Source organism: Rhinoderma darwinii, chromosome 4 (assembly GCF_050947455.1).
Source record: "Rhinoderma darwinii isolate aRhiDar2 chromosome 4, aRhiDar2.hap1, whole genome shotgun sequence".
Classification (NCBI taxonomy): domain Eukaryota; kingdom Metazoa; phylum Chordata; class Amphibia; order Anura; family Rhinodermatidae; genus Rhinoderma; species Rhinoderma darwinii.
The window spans coordinates 363,241,658-363,258,215 of record NC_134690.1 but is presented as its reverse complement, the minus strand read 5'-3'; the positions used below and the strand labels follow the sequence as shown (position 1 = coordinate 363,258,215).

Sequence of the window (16,558 nt, the reverse complement as noted above, 5' to 3'; positions counted from 1 at the left end):
TGGGACAAAGAAAGGCCTTTGCTTTTAACCATCAGAAAACCGCACAAAACGTCTAATATACAGGGTGGGTCATTTATATGGATACACCTAAATAAAATGGGAATGGTTGGTGATATTAACTTCCTGTTTGTGGCACATTAGTATATGGGAGGGGGGAAACTTTTCAAGCTGGGTGTTGACCATGGCGGCCATTTTGAAGTCTGACATTTTGTATCCAACTTTAGTTTTTTCAATGGGAAGAGGGTCATGTGACACATCAAACTTATTGAGAATTTCACAAGAAAAACAATGGTGTGCTTGGTTTTAACGTTACTTTATTCTTTCATGAGTTATTTACAAGTTTCTGACCACTTATAAAATGTGTTCAAAGTGCTGCCCATTGTGTTGGATTGTCAATGCAACCCTCTTCTCCCACTCTTCACACACTGATAGCAACACCGCAGAAGAAATGACTGCCGATCTAACCCCCTTAGACTTTTATCTTTGGGGTCATCTGAAGGCAATTGTCTATGCTGTGAAGATACGAGATGTGCAGCAACTGAAACTACGGATACTGGAAGCCTGTGCTAGCATTTCTTCGGCGGTGTTGCTATCAGTGTGTGAAGAGTGGGAGAAGAGGGTTGCATTGACAATCCAACACAATGGGCAGCACTTTGAACACATTTTATAAGTGGTCAGAAACTTGTAAATAACTCATGAAAGAATAAAGTAACGTTAAAACCAAGCACACCATTGTTTTTCTTGTGAAATTCTCGATAAGTTTGATGTTTCACATGAACCTCTTCCCATTGAAAAAACTACAGTTGGATACAAAATGTCCGACTTCAAAATGGCCACCATGGTCAACACCCAGCTTGAAAAGTTTCCCCCCTCCCATATACTAATGTGCCACAAACAGGAAGCTAATATCACCAACCATTCCCATTTTATTTAGGTGTATCCATATAAATGGCCCACCCTGTGTGTGCGTGTGCGTGTGCGTGTGCGTGTGCGTGTGTGTGTGTGTGTGTGCGTGTGTACGTAAGCTATGTATGTGTCCCACGCATTTGTTAAAATTAAACCTAAAGAGACCATCCATTAACATAAAGTGACCAAAATAGAACATTCTGACTACATGCAGCCACCACTAGAGGGAGCATACTGCAAAATTTGAATGATAACACTGTATATGTAGTAAGCTCCTAAAAAACTCTGTGCCACTGTATGATTTTTATAGGTGTTATTATTGATCTGTACAACATAGATCATGTACGTGAGCCCATAAAATAAAGATCTGGTTGGTTTGGAGCCGCATGAATAATCAGCCAACGTACTGTTCTGGTTACTTTTCTGCTGTTGTCTGAATACAGGCGTGATCTGTGAATGAACGGCCCACAAAGGCTCTTGCCATTCCTGTCAACACATTACGACAGCCCCTACAAGTAGTCCAATTATTTACCAGTATCTGATTTCTACGGACACACTCACAATGTAGCGCTATATCTGTATAATTTCTAAAAAAAAATTGTTCCCCCTTTTTGCAACCTCTGATTTCATGTGTTGGATATAACCAATGTTCAGGTTTAGGACTGTTGTTGTTTTATTATTAATCTTTGCACATCGACTTTCTGAGCGTTCTTCCTCTGTGGTTTTGCCGTTAGGATTATTCGAGGTGCGGTTCACTTCCATGAAAATAATGCTTGCAGTCAACCCAACTTTGTGTCTGGTTCCTAAATATAACTCATGTTTTCGTTCTTTCTGCAGTGTTTGTCTTTTGTCTGAAGATTACAATCAATTTTTCAAATAAAATAAAGTCCTGCTGATCATAATTGTAGGAAATGCCTGCGAGAGCGTTCATTGCCAACTGCATCCTGTTCCAAACACATGGAAGATGCACGAAGTTCCTTTTAGGTTATTTTATACTGAACGCTATTAATACGTGACCCGTTTTAGGCAGTAGATGTCTATGTGACCGGAGTGGAGACGGGAGTCAGATGTTAGATCCCTGTGATGTGTCCGAGAATAGAAGACTGTAAAACCGCCAACTACAGAATACACTTTATCATGACTTTTTTTTTTTTCTGTCTCCATAGCAAAGACCAGAGTGTGGAAAGGTTGCCCGCTTTCAAACAACCAAATGTTAAAGCTCTTGAAAGGAGCGTTTCTTTAAAGGGGTAAACCCTGCTCAGGACTTCATCTCCCCTGACAACTATATTTTAGTTAATACTTCCATTCATCATGAAATAACAATTCAGGATCATTTCTTAGAGCTTTGTAGTGTACTGTTCCTCTATTATTCCTCCTGGGAATGTACAAATCGGTAAATAGGGTGTGTTCCTACACACTCTGACATTGGCCAGTCTGTGCTGACAGTGTGAAGGTGTGTAGGGGCACACCGTATTAACAAGGGCAATCGTAACGCCCAGTTGTCCAATTTTTTTTTTGACTGGTTTAGGAATACGGAATGCAAGTATTTACTGAAATAGCCTACCAGGAGAGCTGCAGGGAAAAATAGCATTTGTTGTCATTTGGGATATATATATTTAGCTTGGATAGACTTCTTTTTTTTTTTTTAAATTACAAATTATGTAACCCAGTGCTTCTCAAACTGTGAGGCGCCCCCTAGCTGTTGAGGCAGTGATCATAAGCTGCACAGTCCTTTCCACAACATACAACCTGGTGGGCCTGATAGATGCCAAATGAGTGACGTTTGGCATTTCCCGGGTCAGGTATATGTTGGTATGCCTTTTTTTTATTTTTATTTTTTTTTTTTCTTCTAGATTTAGGAAAGTACAGCCTGCAGCACTTATACAGTTGGCCACAGCAAAAAAAACTAAACCATGTGTTATACTTTGTGTTTTTTTTTTTTTGTATGAATGCACTATAGAGACTGATCCTAAAGAAAGGGCAGCCAGTGGCAGGTCTGAATCACTGACTGAAGTAGTAATTTTAATTGACTGCCCCTCTTGGCACTCATTTTCTGGCATAAATAAGTTGAAATATTTTTATGAAGGCACATTTTCCAACACATGCGAAGATGCTCTAAAAAGTGAGTGTAGCGTAAGAGTCCTGCTGAGCGCCACCCATTCATCCAGCGTTTTCCACCATATCCGACCGCACGTCCTGTCTATGAATCTGTCACATGCTGCACTAGGAAAGTTGCATCAATTGTATGGAGCGTCTGTATTGATAAATCTTCCCAATTATGTTCTGTAGGAGCTTCACTTCTAAGAAGATCAAGTCACAATGATCTTCTTATTTGGGACGTCTAGGATCTTGGACCTCATCTAATTTCTAGGGCTCTCTAGGAGGTTATAACCTTATTGACACTGCTCAGAAATTCCTCTTCTTGGAAATTGGGTGCAGCATTTTAAGCAAAGGGTCATATTCAGGTCAATGACCATTTTAACAGTAACGAATCTCTGGGTTCATGTTTTCCAGAAATCAGTGGTGGACCAAGGTCAGACACACGGACCCTGCACCAATCAGCTGCGCCGGATGTTATAAAGGCTATGCAGGATTCGGAGCCGGAAGCCGATGTCTCCAGCCACTGCATAGCGGCCGTGCTGCCGAACAGCAACTCTGCTCCTATTGACTTGAATAGGAACAAGAGCGGCGGTACAGCAGCACGGCCGCTATTCTGTGACCGGAGACATCTGTTTCCGGCATGGGTGCCCAGAGGCAGCTGATTGGTGCGGGGTCAGTGTTTTGGATCCCTACCGATCATATACTGATGACCGATCCTGTGGATAGGTCATCAGTTGTCCGTGCCTGGACAACCCCTTTTAATCTCCTCAAATAGATCTATGACCTATCGGAAGATAATTTTGACTGGATTTCATATGATTCCAATATCAAATATCTGTTGTGTTTCTGTAATGCAGGTCACCCGGCCACAAGATGTGTCTCTGACTATAAATCTCTCTCTATCTTTCCCAGTCACATTAGCTACGGTCTCTAGCCAGATCCAGACAAGCAATGCTTCTTGTAAATTGTGACTATTGATTGTTTGTGTGATGTCTGTAATGCTGGACTCTGGTTCTTTTTAGGATGTCTGGGATGGCCGGTCTATTTCACTTATCAGGATGGATCCGGGTAAGATTTTCTGTTGTAATGTCAGGTGTACGTGGCTATTAAAGAAAAAAAAAAAGGTAAAAATATGCGATGGTTCTGAATGTTTTTCATTCTCATTCATATTTGTTGTGGGAAGGCTTTGGAAAATGACTTTTGGGGATTTCCTTATATTCGGCTACTAAGGACTGACTGTCCGCATTCCTGTGGTATTCAGAGGTTTAGAATAGGATTCGCACATAAAATAGCAATTTCAGGCTTGCAAAGTTAACAGTAGGCAAGTATGTTTGACGTATCTGATTCAGTCCACAAAGCTGAGTGCGTCCTGATATTATTATTATTATATTTATTTTTTATTATCACATTGTGATAACATGGAAAAATGTCAGTATTCTACTATACTCTTGCAGAAGGACTCTTTAAAGAAGCACTCCGGCCATTATTGTTTCCGTCCCCTCGTTGTGTAATGTGGACATGTGTAGCGAATTACCTGGTTCTGTATTTGACAGGCTGCCGCGCTGTTCCGGGCCACCGTGGGGCACATTATCTTCATTAGGACTCCGTGTATCCTACAGTGTCTGCTGTAGGGTCCGGATGTCAGGCTCTCAATGCAAGTCTATGAGAGCCAAGATGTGAGTCTCCACGGACATCTGGTTTCTACAGTAGAAGTTGTACGATTTGGGTGGTCAGAGTACAAATCACAAGACCCCGCAGAGGCCACCAGATAAGTTACTACACGCGTCCACATTACACTACCTTAAGACAAAGTCTTCTTTAAAAGTTTCCATACAAAGGGAGAATGGTCACTATTGAAGAAACCTGCTCCACGAGGTTCCTTCCAAAATACAGACGCTTCTCCCGCACTGATGGAGTGGTATGCGCTACATTTCATGATTTCGGATTCATGATTTTTTTTTTTTTTCTGATACACCGTAGCCTTCTAGTCCAACGCCCCTTGTAAAAATCGAGTGGTCTGAGGACCTTGGGGACGTTCCACTGATATAGAGCACTGCATTTAACTCCTTCCTTGCTGAGCTCAGAAGATGCTGGCCCCTGCAAATGTCCAACATAAAACATGATTGTCAAACACGCAATATACATTGGAAGCCAAGTTTCCATGTGCGTCCTGAGAATCATGGCTTCCACTGATCAGATCGCCTCAGAACTGCATGGAGGCTGGTGCTGTGCATCCACTGGTACACCAAGGCCCTACTATTCCCTATGTATGGAGACTTTTGAATGTCCCAGTATAGCCGGATAGATCTGCTGCGCTTATGTAATTTGCTGATTCACAGAAAATAAGCGCAAACACGGGTAGAAAATAATGAATCAAATTCCATTTACTATAATACAGCCATCAGCCTGTGTTCACAGATAAGCTAGCAGCAGTATGTACACGTATCGGCCGAGGGTTCGCTTCCAGTATAACGTGCTGTCTATATTGCTCTCCTCTTGTCTTCTACATCTGGCTACATTTACTCTTATTACTGTGATGTTTCAGCCCCCCCACCCCAGTGTATAATGTTTCCATATGTAAATCTCATTTTCTGCTTTTGCAAATTGGCGCCACCTACTGTTCTTACCTGATAATTAGCGGTGCTGCAGATAGAAAATAAATATTAATAAGCCACTTAACTCTTTAGGGACTTGGACAGTTTTAGTCTCCTGGACTGAAAGGCATTTTTCATTTTCGCCTCCCCATATTCTGACCGAGATTTTTTTATTCTGAGACCGCTGTATGAGAGCTTGTCTTTGGCTTTTTTTTTTTTTTTATCTTTTCTGTTGATTTCGCTTACTTTCCTTCATGCACACGGCTCTCTCCATTCTGTTCTATGGGAGTTAGACACAGGCGAGCAAGCGCTGCTCAGCTGTTTCCGTAACTCCCATAGAACAGAATGGAGAGATGAAAATCGACAGCGTATGAGCCACGTGTGAACATAACCTACAGACTCAATGACTCGAAAGTTTAGCACATTAACCTATTAAGAACACTGCCATTTTTTAGTTTTTTCATTCTTATTCCCAGGGCCCATACCCTCCGTTTTTTATTTTTTTTCTGTTGGTGTAGCTGTATGAGGGCTTATGTTTTTGCAGGATACATTTCACTTTTAATAGCACCATTCTGGGGAGCATATACTTTATAGTATTGAAAAACTTCAATATGGTTTTTTTTTGGGATGATGTAATAAAACAACTAATTCCACCTTTTTATTTTTGGGGTTTTGTTTTTACAGTGTTCACTATGTGGTATAAATTACATGTTAACTATTTTGTGGGTCAATAGGATTATACCAAATTTATATAGTTTTGCACAATAATAAAAAAAAATTGCTAGTCTTTTTGTTTGTGTTTTACTATTCATGGAGTTTTAGGAGTGTTTCACTTCTGTATTGCGGTGTACTATGCCTGTCGGTGTAAAACTGGCTGACAGCCTCCCTCCATCTGAACACTCCGATCATACAGTCGCTATTAACCGCTACATTTGAGGGGTTAAAACGGCCAGTAACGGATTTATCTCTGATGCCGGCCGTTGCAGCAGAGTTTCAGTTGTCCTAAACATCCCTGTGCTGTTAGTTTACGACAATTTCCACTAACCAAATAGTGTAAATGTACAGCATTTTGCATTAAGGGGTTAACATAGGCATCCCTCGGCTCTCTTCCTAATTAGTTGTAGAATTTGCAGAGTAGCAGCAAATAAAATCTAACGTAACCTTTATCGGTATGTGCTGCTAAAAATGGTACATGTCCGCTGAAATACTGGCAAAAGCTAAGGGGGCATCACTGACACCATCTTCATTCCAGGGAATTTCTATTTTTGCCATTCACTAAGGTTGTATTTAAAGGAGCTTTGATGTCGGGCTCCGCATTATAATAAAGCCGTTATTTAGCTTGGGTTTGACAGCACAGTTTGCCATGTCGCGCTGTAATGTGGTTCCAGTCTTATTGAGCGGTTTATCACTTTTTTAGACACATGGTGACCTGGAGGGATAACAGATTGAGTAATTATTTACACACTTCTATAGCAGACAGGAGATCCACACAGACTATTGAGTACTATTTAATGCTTTGGAGGGTAATCTAGAGCAGGAATAGCGTGCATCAGTGCTGTCGATAATTCAATATCAGCCGCGCTCCCTCCTGCAAGCTATTATTATTATTCTCATTATGCATTATATTACAGAATCTGAAGGAACATATAAAAAAAAGAGCATGAGCTATAGAAATATAACTTCATCCAGTATGTTTTTTTTAATGTTGTGTTTAGTTGTTTCTGATTTTACCTGCGTCTCATATCCGTTAATATGCTGGGTGACCGCCACTAATGGCCCACATGTGGGCCGTCATTTAGCTTTCAACACATCCTGAAGGGCATATTAAAGGGAATCCTTCACCAGATCAGTTTATAAGGTGCCATTACACTTGCTGAACAGCATCCCGAACTCCAGTTGAGCGCGCGCTGCTAAAAATGTGTTCACATCGAGATCACGCTAGGCTGTCATTTACAGTGTAATCTCGCAAGATTATGCTTGCTGTGCTGTAAATCACACGCAAACGTTACTGAAGTATCCGGATTCTGAATAGACATCACGTCCTGGCTGGTAGTGATGGCTATTAACTCTCAGGACACTTGAGTAACGTTAGTGTGTGTATGTGGCTGCACATTAGGGATGCACGGTGCATCGAAACTTCGATACTGTTTCGATACTGTGCATCCCTAAACGGTTCGATACCGCTATTTCCTGTATTTCGATACTGAGCTGCGCAGCCGCACAGCTCAGTATAGTAATACATGAATGTATGGGAGCGCGGCTGCGGCTGTGTAATTCAGCCACAGCCCCGCTCCTGAGTCATGACATGTGCGCGCGGGGTCAGGATGATGCGATACGGCCAGCGCTGCACTAATGAGCGGCGGCACTGAAGACAGAACATGGCGGGCGCACTACAAAACTCCCCCATGTTCTGTCCTCAATGCCTGAACCGCCGCTCATTAGTGCAGCTCGGCCGCATCACCTCATGCTGACCGCGCGCGCACTTCCTGTCAGGAGCGGGGCAATGGCTGTATTACACAGCCGCAGCCCCGCTCTATAACGGCGGAGATCAGAGAAACCTCTCATCTCTGCCGTTATTACCCTGAATGTTATGATCACAGCTGACTGCAGCATTCAGGGGAAAGTGAGAAGGGGGGATGCCCCTGGATCGCGTCACAGGGAATTCCTGTGACGCGATCGAGGGTCATACCATATATGGGCAGACAGCCCAGGGTCTATTGACGGACCCCAGGGCTGTCTTACCATATTTCATGTTGTTAGGACATACCCAAGTATGTCCTAACAACTGCCTGTGTATTATCCGTCCACAGGCTAATGTACTGGCACATATCTGATATATGTCAGTACATTAAAGTTTAAAAATAAAGTAAAAACAAAGTATTGTTAAAATTTAAAAAAAAATACACATTCACCTTTTTTACAATAAACATTAAAATAAGTCTCAATACATAAAATATACACATTCAGTAATGGCGCACACAACAATTTTTTTGCATCATTTATGATGTGTGCGCTGTAAAAAAATGAAATAAACACGGCTTTCATTCACTTATTAATGTGAGGCGCGAGGTGCGATGAATTTAGCCTCCATGTTCCTCACATTAATAGTAATTAACCCCATCATGTACCTCGCACATTAACCCAATATGACAGAGAAACATGATGGGATTAATTACTATTAATGTGAGGCGCGTTCAAAATTCATCACACGCTGCGCCTCACATCAGAAAACGGAAGAATTTTTTTTTTTTATTACTGTTGGCAAAAGTATCGAAATTGGTATCGAAATCGCAATACTAAACGAAGTATCGGTATCGAAGTCCAAATTCTGGTATCGTGACATCCCTACTGCACATAGTGATCTAGTAAGATTACTAATGCTGACTAAATGAATGGAGAAAAGTGTATGACACTGATTGGTCAGCATCATACACTTCTCTCCACAACGCCCACTTGGTCATATAGTAAAACACGCCCAGTTGTCTGTTAAGAAACTCATTAGCATAAAGCTAAAATAGGTCGTAACTCGATCACAAATGATCGTTTTTCTAAATAAAAAACACTGCTGTAATCTACATTACAGCGCCGATCACATCATGTACAAGATAGGGCACTTATAATGTGGTGACAGAGCCTCTTTAAAGTGTACCTAACTTTTCAGGTGACTCTTCAGAATAAGCTGCCATATGTGTACATGAGGAATAACACAATTTATGGCAATTATATGACTTGTATTTTATACCAGTTTTCCCCTCTGCATGCTCTACCGCTATTTCTCAGTTGTCTCTAAGCTTGTGAACAGAGCCTAACTGCTATCATGTCTTCTATACACTGCACACGGAAGAAGAGAATCCTGCTCTCCTATCTCGATCTATCACATATATAGAAGCTGCAGCAGCATGGAACACATTATACAACAGTAATGAGCAGTGTAGCTGAGAATCCAGCACTGGGATGAAATATAGATCTTACCTGTAGCTGCTGCACATCTGTCTGTATCTTTCTCACTCTGCTCCTGCACCCTCCTCCTGCTTCCCCTCTCCATAGAGTTCCATTGGCAGTCCGTGAAGAGACGCACCCACTGTAGTCCATCTCCTCTGCTCTGTAACTAGGGACAAATTTTGCTTGACAACAGGGGTGGGCAGCAGATTACAGGAAGGGAGACACCTAGTAGCAGTAATTTCACACTGAATTTGCAAGGATAAAATAACTAAATTTACACAGCAAGTAAATCACAAAGTTGATCTATATAAGGTGTACGATTGGATTAGCATAAGTTGTTTAAAAGGTTAGTGTCCATTGAATTGTCAATATGCATTTAGGAAGCAATGAACAATCAAATCAAAATTCGGCACAAAGATCTCCATAGCCTCTCAAGCTAGTTTCCCTCAGCATATGTGTTGCAAGTACCTGATCATTTTCTTTTTCTCACTGGTGGTTTAGCAATCTTTACTTTATAATTAATCAGAGTGCACTGACTTTCTGGTGATCATGTGATGGGCTTGTGTTTATACACAGCAGCCAATCTGAAGAGGCAGAGCTGCAGTAAGGAGGGAGGGGGCAACAACCTAAACTAATGATGAGACGGGGGGGGGGGGGTGCGTGCGTGCGTTCCTATCTCTGACTCCATTTAGACTCTGCAGATCGATTGTAGTCTCAGATCACAGCACTGCCCTAATAAAGCTGAGCCGAAAAGCAGTCAAGCTGCAAGCGCTAAAGAAAATAAATATCAGGTGACATCACTTGACATCACAACAAATTTTTTTTTTTAAGCTCACAACTACATTGTCCAGATAAGGATAAAAATTATTATTGAATGAAAGTTTTTAGTTAGAAATGCTGCAATCTGTGAGGCGCTCCTGGAAAAGCTCTTCAGGCTCAATGCACACAATGCCTATCATGTGCGGTTTTACTGTGGCAAATCCGCAGCGTAATACAGTACCAACATAGTCTGAGATTCCAAGAAACTTCATGTACATGCTGCAGTATTTTTCGGGACGGAAATTGACCTGCAGTGTATTTTTTAGAATCCGCATCATGTCCATCTATCTTCCGTTTCCGCTTGCAAATTCTATCTGCCTAGTGCAGAGGACAATCGCATCAAAATCCGCAGCATGAAAAACCGCACTGAAAAATGCATAAAAAATGCACCATTAGGTGCGTTTTTTTTTTTTTTTGTTTTTTTTTTACCTGCGTATTGCTGCAATTTTGGTGTGGATTTTTCGCAGCGAAATATGCAACATGTGCATGTTGCCTCAGGGAAAGATCATGATGATAGCAGTCAAAGAGCCAGAGTATTTCAGTGTGAGCTTGAAAATCAAATAATCTACAGGAATAACCATAAAACCGCTACAATAGCAGCAGGGCAGTCTATGCGGTCACATCCGTCAATTTCCACCGGCTACTGATCGCATAGACTTTGTGAATTCTAACATATTGGTTTCCTAATTGTATGAGCGAAGTCCAGAAGCTGCGCCAATTGCTCGCTTCATGTCGATGTCACAAACATGAAAAAGATAACAAAATAGAAAAATAAATAAAATTGCCATCACCGCCTATTGTCCTCAGGGTAAATGAAGAATCGATCGTTTATCTGTGAGCGTGACCTTCCTAGACATTGCATATCCTCTGTATTATAGCAATGACACGGTCACCGGAGCTCTTGAAAATCGCTCGGCTTTCCTCAAGGTTTTCAAAATTGCCCTTTCACAGAGTATTTCTTGTGCGCGCGCGCTGATACTCCTCACGCTAGTGTCTTTTTCTTTTATTGGTTCTGACAGACTGTGAAGATGTGAAATCTTGTCTGGGCTGCACTTTCAGGGAAATAATTTGCAGAATGTTCTCGTACTAGTCTCCCTGTAGTGACAGGTTTTAGTCTGAAAGCCATTTCATTTACAGGTCTAAAACCCTCTCTAGGCAATAATCGGATTAAGCAAGTGACTGTAGTTTATAAAATTTTAAATGAGATTAATGCTGCTGAAAAGTTGGGTTATGTTTACACATTGCATTCAAAGGGTTGTCTCGTTTGGAAAACCCACGTACAAATGCCCTATCGGGGAATTCTGATTTCATAGAGGGGGTTCTTCATTCTAGAGTAGCTACAAAGAGTGTCTCTTGCTTTCGTAGGACCCAGCATGTCCATGCATTACACAGTAAGCCTGTTGATTTTGAATTAAACTGTGTAATGCTTTATTTTCTCCTGTGGTGGCGCTGCAGGGAAATTAAAAACCCACTGCTAAATTCCCTGACTGTTTACAGCTGATCACTGGATGTCCCAACAGCATGACCCCTTGAAATCCCTTATTGTCTGGGGACCTTGCAAACAGAAATGTTCCTGCCCTGTGTTGTTTTTTTTGTGCAGTATTTTCCTTTTTTTTTTTTTTTTTTTACTGTATTTTAACCAGTTAAGTTCTAGGCTGTTTTACAGCTAAATGACCAGAGCAAATTTCACAATTTTGCTATGCGCTTCTTTAGATGACTGCAGGTGAATAAAGTTCATCTTTGAATTTTACACTCTTTTTAAAGGACAGATAGGGCTTTGTTTTAGTGGCATTTGTCAGTATATATCTTTTTTTTTTTTTCTCTAAAGCGGGTAAAATTGGAAAAAAATTCAAGAATTTAGCCATTGCGTCCATTTATGATAGCATTTTTCACATACCGTATAGACCACAGACAAAGTTCATCTCCTTTTACATTCTTCCACTTCTCCCGTGCATGGGGATACCAATATGTGTGCCTTATTCACTGTGCGGGCATGTGCCAGGGCTTGGCATAAAAGGAGGCTTTTTGGCCTTTTCGGTCCAGAAATTCTGCATTTGATTTTATAGCAGCATACGGTTTTCTGGGGGGCCTAATGCTGCTGAAACATTAGAATCACCCCATAAATGACTTCATTCACACAAGTAGACCCCACAAGGTTTTCTTCAAGGGGTTTATCATATTTTTTAGACCGCCCAGTTTTCTTCTGAAAGTTTCTTGAATAAGATGGAACAAAATTAAATTAAAAAAAATAAAATTAGCAATTTTTTAGCAAATGCGTCAGTTTATACCAGCATTTTTCACGCACAGTATAGACCACGATCAAAATTAATCTCCTTTCACATTCTGCCACTTCTCCCGTGCACGGGGATACCAAATATGTGGGCCTTATTATCACATAGAGATGTAGGAGGGCTGACGATAGAAGAAGCTTATTTCACAAATCACCTTTTTTCAAAGCTGGTTTGACAAAACTCCACAGAGTTTCTATAACACTTCCAAAATATCTGCTCTTGAAGCAGAAATCCCAAAATATTCATCTAGGGGTATAATGGGAATTAATTTTTTGGGGTTTTCTAAAATAAGAAATTGCAGGTTTATGCAAATGGAGCTCTCCAGCAGATGAACTTTAGAAAACATGCAAACGTGACTCTCACCCTCACCCTTGGAGTAAAATCAGGGGAAAAATGTAATATAGGGCAAATATATTTTCAACTGATTAACTAAAATCTAATAATTCAGAACAGTGTGGTATTTTTTTAAAACATGGCTCAATGCACAGGCCTGGTTGCGAGGGACATGATGGACAGAAATATCGGGAATCTTTGCAGTGCCCGTCTTTTCTGCAGATGCGGCACCTTTTCTGGGGGTTGCTTCTGATTGGTGTTGGGGGAATGCGAGTGATGAAATGTCTTTCAGTCACTAGTGGTACCCAACCTGACGAAGGGGCCGGTACGGCCTTGAAACACATTGTTGTTATTGTACAAAAATAAAAGCAATTTTCAGTACGGCTGCGCCCTCGGATATTCCATTTTTTACCTCCTTCTCTCCTGGATCCTCCTGTGATAGGTTTTCACAGCGATCACATGTTCAGTGACAATCAGGTTGGTCCCTGATACTCTGCCCAGTGCCCAGAGCTGTTGGTAACCGCGTGGGCACAGGGCTTTGTGCACGCGATTGCGAGCACACCATATTTACACAGAAATGCATGTGATCGCTGTGATTGGTTGTCACAGCGATCACATGTTCAGGGACCAAAAGATTGGCCCCTGACACTCTGCCCAATGCCCATGGCTGTTAGCAACAGCCAGGGCACAGGGCTGTGGGCACGCGATCGGGTGTACAGTCTCTGAAGTGCTGCCGTAATTCGTCTATACGGCGGACTTCAGAGACCCTGACCGCTGGCCGTAAAAACACAGCCAGCGGTCGGGAACCTGTTAAGCCAAAGTCCTTCCTGTGAATATGACTTTTTTTTTTGTTGTTGCAGTTTTCACTATTCAAGTGACTAGGAAGCGGCAAAAGCATGTCTTGTGTGTTTTTGTTTTTTTTTTTGTTTTTTTTTTTATGCATCAAAAGCAAAAATTTAAGGCCTCATGCACACGACCGTAGCCATGTGCACGTGGCCGCGGCCATTATTTTCAATGAGCCCAGACCGCAGAACACGGCCGTAATAAGGCTTGCCCATTCTTTCTGCGGTCCGGGCTCCGGGGCCATGCACACACCATGAAAACCACGGTTGTGTGCATGGCCCCATAGGCATGAATGGGGCCGCAATTCTCCCGTGGATTTTCGGGGGAATTGCAGCCGCAAAAGCACGTTCGTGTGCATGGGGCCTTTTACAACGTCATTAAGTAAAAATGCATTACGTGGATTTTTTTTTTTTTTACATTTAGTAGCATGTAGCAGTATTGTAGTCTTTTTTTTTATCACTAGCTGGTACAATGTTACATAATTTTAAGGTTTGTGAGTGTGTTCAGGAGCTATCCGAGCACTCCATTTACCGTACTGCACCTTCTTGGTTTATCTCGGGACCTTGCTTGGTATTGGTGCAGTTGTTGCAGTGTTTGTATCAGTAAAAGAGATCCTCCCCAACTTTGTAATCAAGTCTGCCTAAGAATTCAGACCCCCAAATCTGATCTTCAGAACTGCGGCTGCAGGTTTTTAGCTTCGTCTTCTATGGACCGGAATTCTATCTAGAAATCTATGCATACAGTATGTGATTTTATCATTTGTGTCATGAAACCATGTTTAGCTTGGGCTGTAACGTTGGGATAGTGTGCCTGCATGCGGTAGGACCCCTCCTGTTATAGGTAACATTTGATTACAAGTGCCACAAGGCTGCCGCATGTGTTTGCTTAATAGTGACCTTGTCAGACGGATGACTTTGCAGTGTGTAAGATGTTGCTTCTCAGTATGTGTCAGATCGTCACCCTAATGACTCTGAACATGAGCTGACCTCCCTGCATCCGTTAGATGGCAATGCTGGAGGACTAAGATTATTTCTGTAGTTGTCAGTGGACTCACTAGTTAGATATTGACTATTAGGGTATGTGCACACGCTTACTAAAACAACTTCTGAAAATACGGAGCTAAAACGGCTCCTGATTTTCTGCCGTTTTTTTAATCAAACTCGTGTTTTTCGTGGCGTATTTTACGGACGTCTTTGGTTCTGTTTTTCTATAGAGTAATTGAAAAACTGCTCCAAAAAACGGCTCAAGAAGTGACATACACTTCTTTTATTGCGGGCGTTTTTTAACGTGGCAGTCTTTCAAAACGGCCGCGTAAAAAAACGCCACGTCGGAACAGAACGTCGTTTTTCCCGTTGAATTCAATGGGCAGATGTTTGGAGGCGTTCTGCTTCCGACTTTTCGGCTGTTTACAGCCCGAAAAACGGCCGAAAATAAGCCGTGTGAGCATACCCTTATGCTCACTAATGCAAACGACCGTAGTTATTTGTCTGTGTGCTATTCACAATTTTGCGGATAGCACATGAGCCCATTGATTTTATATGGCTCCATGCACACTACCATGGCGTTTTTGGATCCATGTGTGGGCTGCAAAGACTCAGGACATGTCATTTTATTGTCTGTATTTGCATCACGGACTTACTCATAGAAGTCTATGGGACTGTGAAAATTGCGCACCGCATACAGGTTGCCGTCCGTGTGTCGTCTGCAATTGCGGATGCGTTGCCAACCAACGCTAGGGAATTCATGAGATTCAGCGATCATGTGACCTACTCGGGGAGTTTGGACAAACTGGTGACCAACTCCAGACTTTTTTTTTTTTTTCCCGGATCCGTGAATACTGAGGACACACAGATACACTAATGGAAGGATTTTTGTGGACAAATGGATCACAAATAGACAACAGATCCATGGTTTTGCGGATCGCAAAATCAACATGGTTGTGTGCATTAGACCGAAGACTTCATGCACATGACCGTGTATCTCTTCATTCGTTTCTATGGGGCCATATACGCGTCAGTGTTTTTTGGGGGTCTGTTCCATTACGCAAATCCTACAATGTCTACTATACCTGTGTTTTTTTTTTTTGCGACCTGTGCTGCCCATTTAAGTCTATGGCTCCACAAAAATAACGGACAGCACATGGAAGCCATCCAGGAAATATCTGTAAAATTCTCTCATGTGACCTTCCCATGGGTGTTTCCAAGGGTGGTGGGACAAGATGGTGACCATTTCCTCCTGTGTTTTTTTTTATTTGCGGACCCCAAAATGTAACACGGTCGTAATATACGGAGGTACAGAACGGTTGCGGAAGCCACTCTGAGGAATTATGGACACTAGGATCCATAGTTTGCGGCCCGATCAACGGCAACAGTGTATGGGTGGATGTAAAGACTCTCGTTACTTTTTAAATAAACTTGGGATTTCACTTTTTTGTTTTGATTTCATTAGACCAGGGGTCTCAAACCCGTGTCCCGCGGGGACCCGCAGCTCCCTTGGGAGGGGAGAGTGCAGGCCGAAGGAGGAGTGTGCCGGCGAATGACTAAGCCCCTGATGTCACTTTCTATATATAGAACGTAATGTCGGGGGCTTTCCCAGAGCAGAGCTTATACTAGCACTCTGCTCTGGGACTCCTCCTCTGAGGAATCCTCTGACATCACTGTCCATATATGGACAGTGATGTCAGGAGCAGAGCTGGAGTCCCAGGCAGAGTGCTGGAAGCGGCTCTGCTCT

At 42.1% G+C, this 16,558-nt stretch overlaps 1 protein-coding gene across 1 annotated transcript in view; it reads left to right on the top strand.

The window, feature by feature from the left end:
- TMX4 (thioredoxin related transmembrane protein 4) overlaps positions 1-16,558 on the top strand; it is a 69,867-nt gene that overhangs the window by 43,986 nt on the left and 9,323 nt on the right. Inside the window, exon 5 of the mRNA XM_075863059.1 lies at positions 4,029-4,074. Coding sequence (XP_075719174.1) covers positions 4,029-4,074 — 46 coding nt within the window. The remainder of the gene's footprint in view (positions 1-4,028; positions 4,075-16,558) is intronic.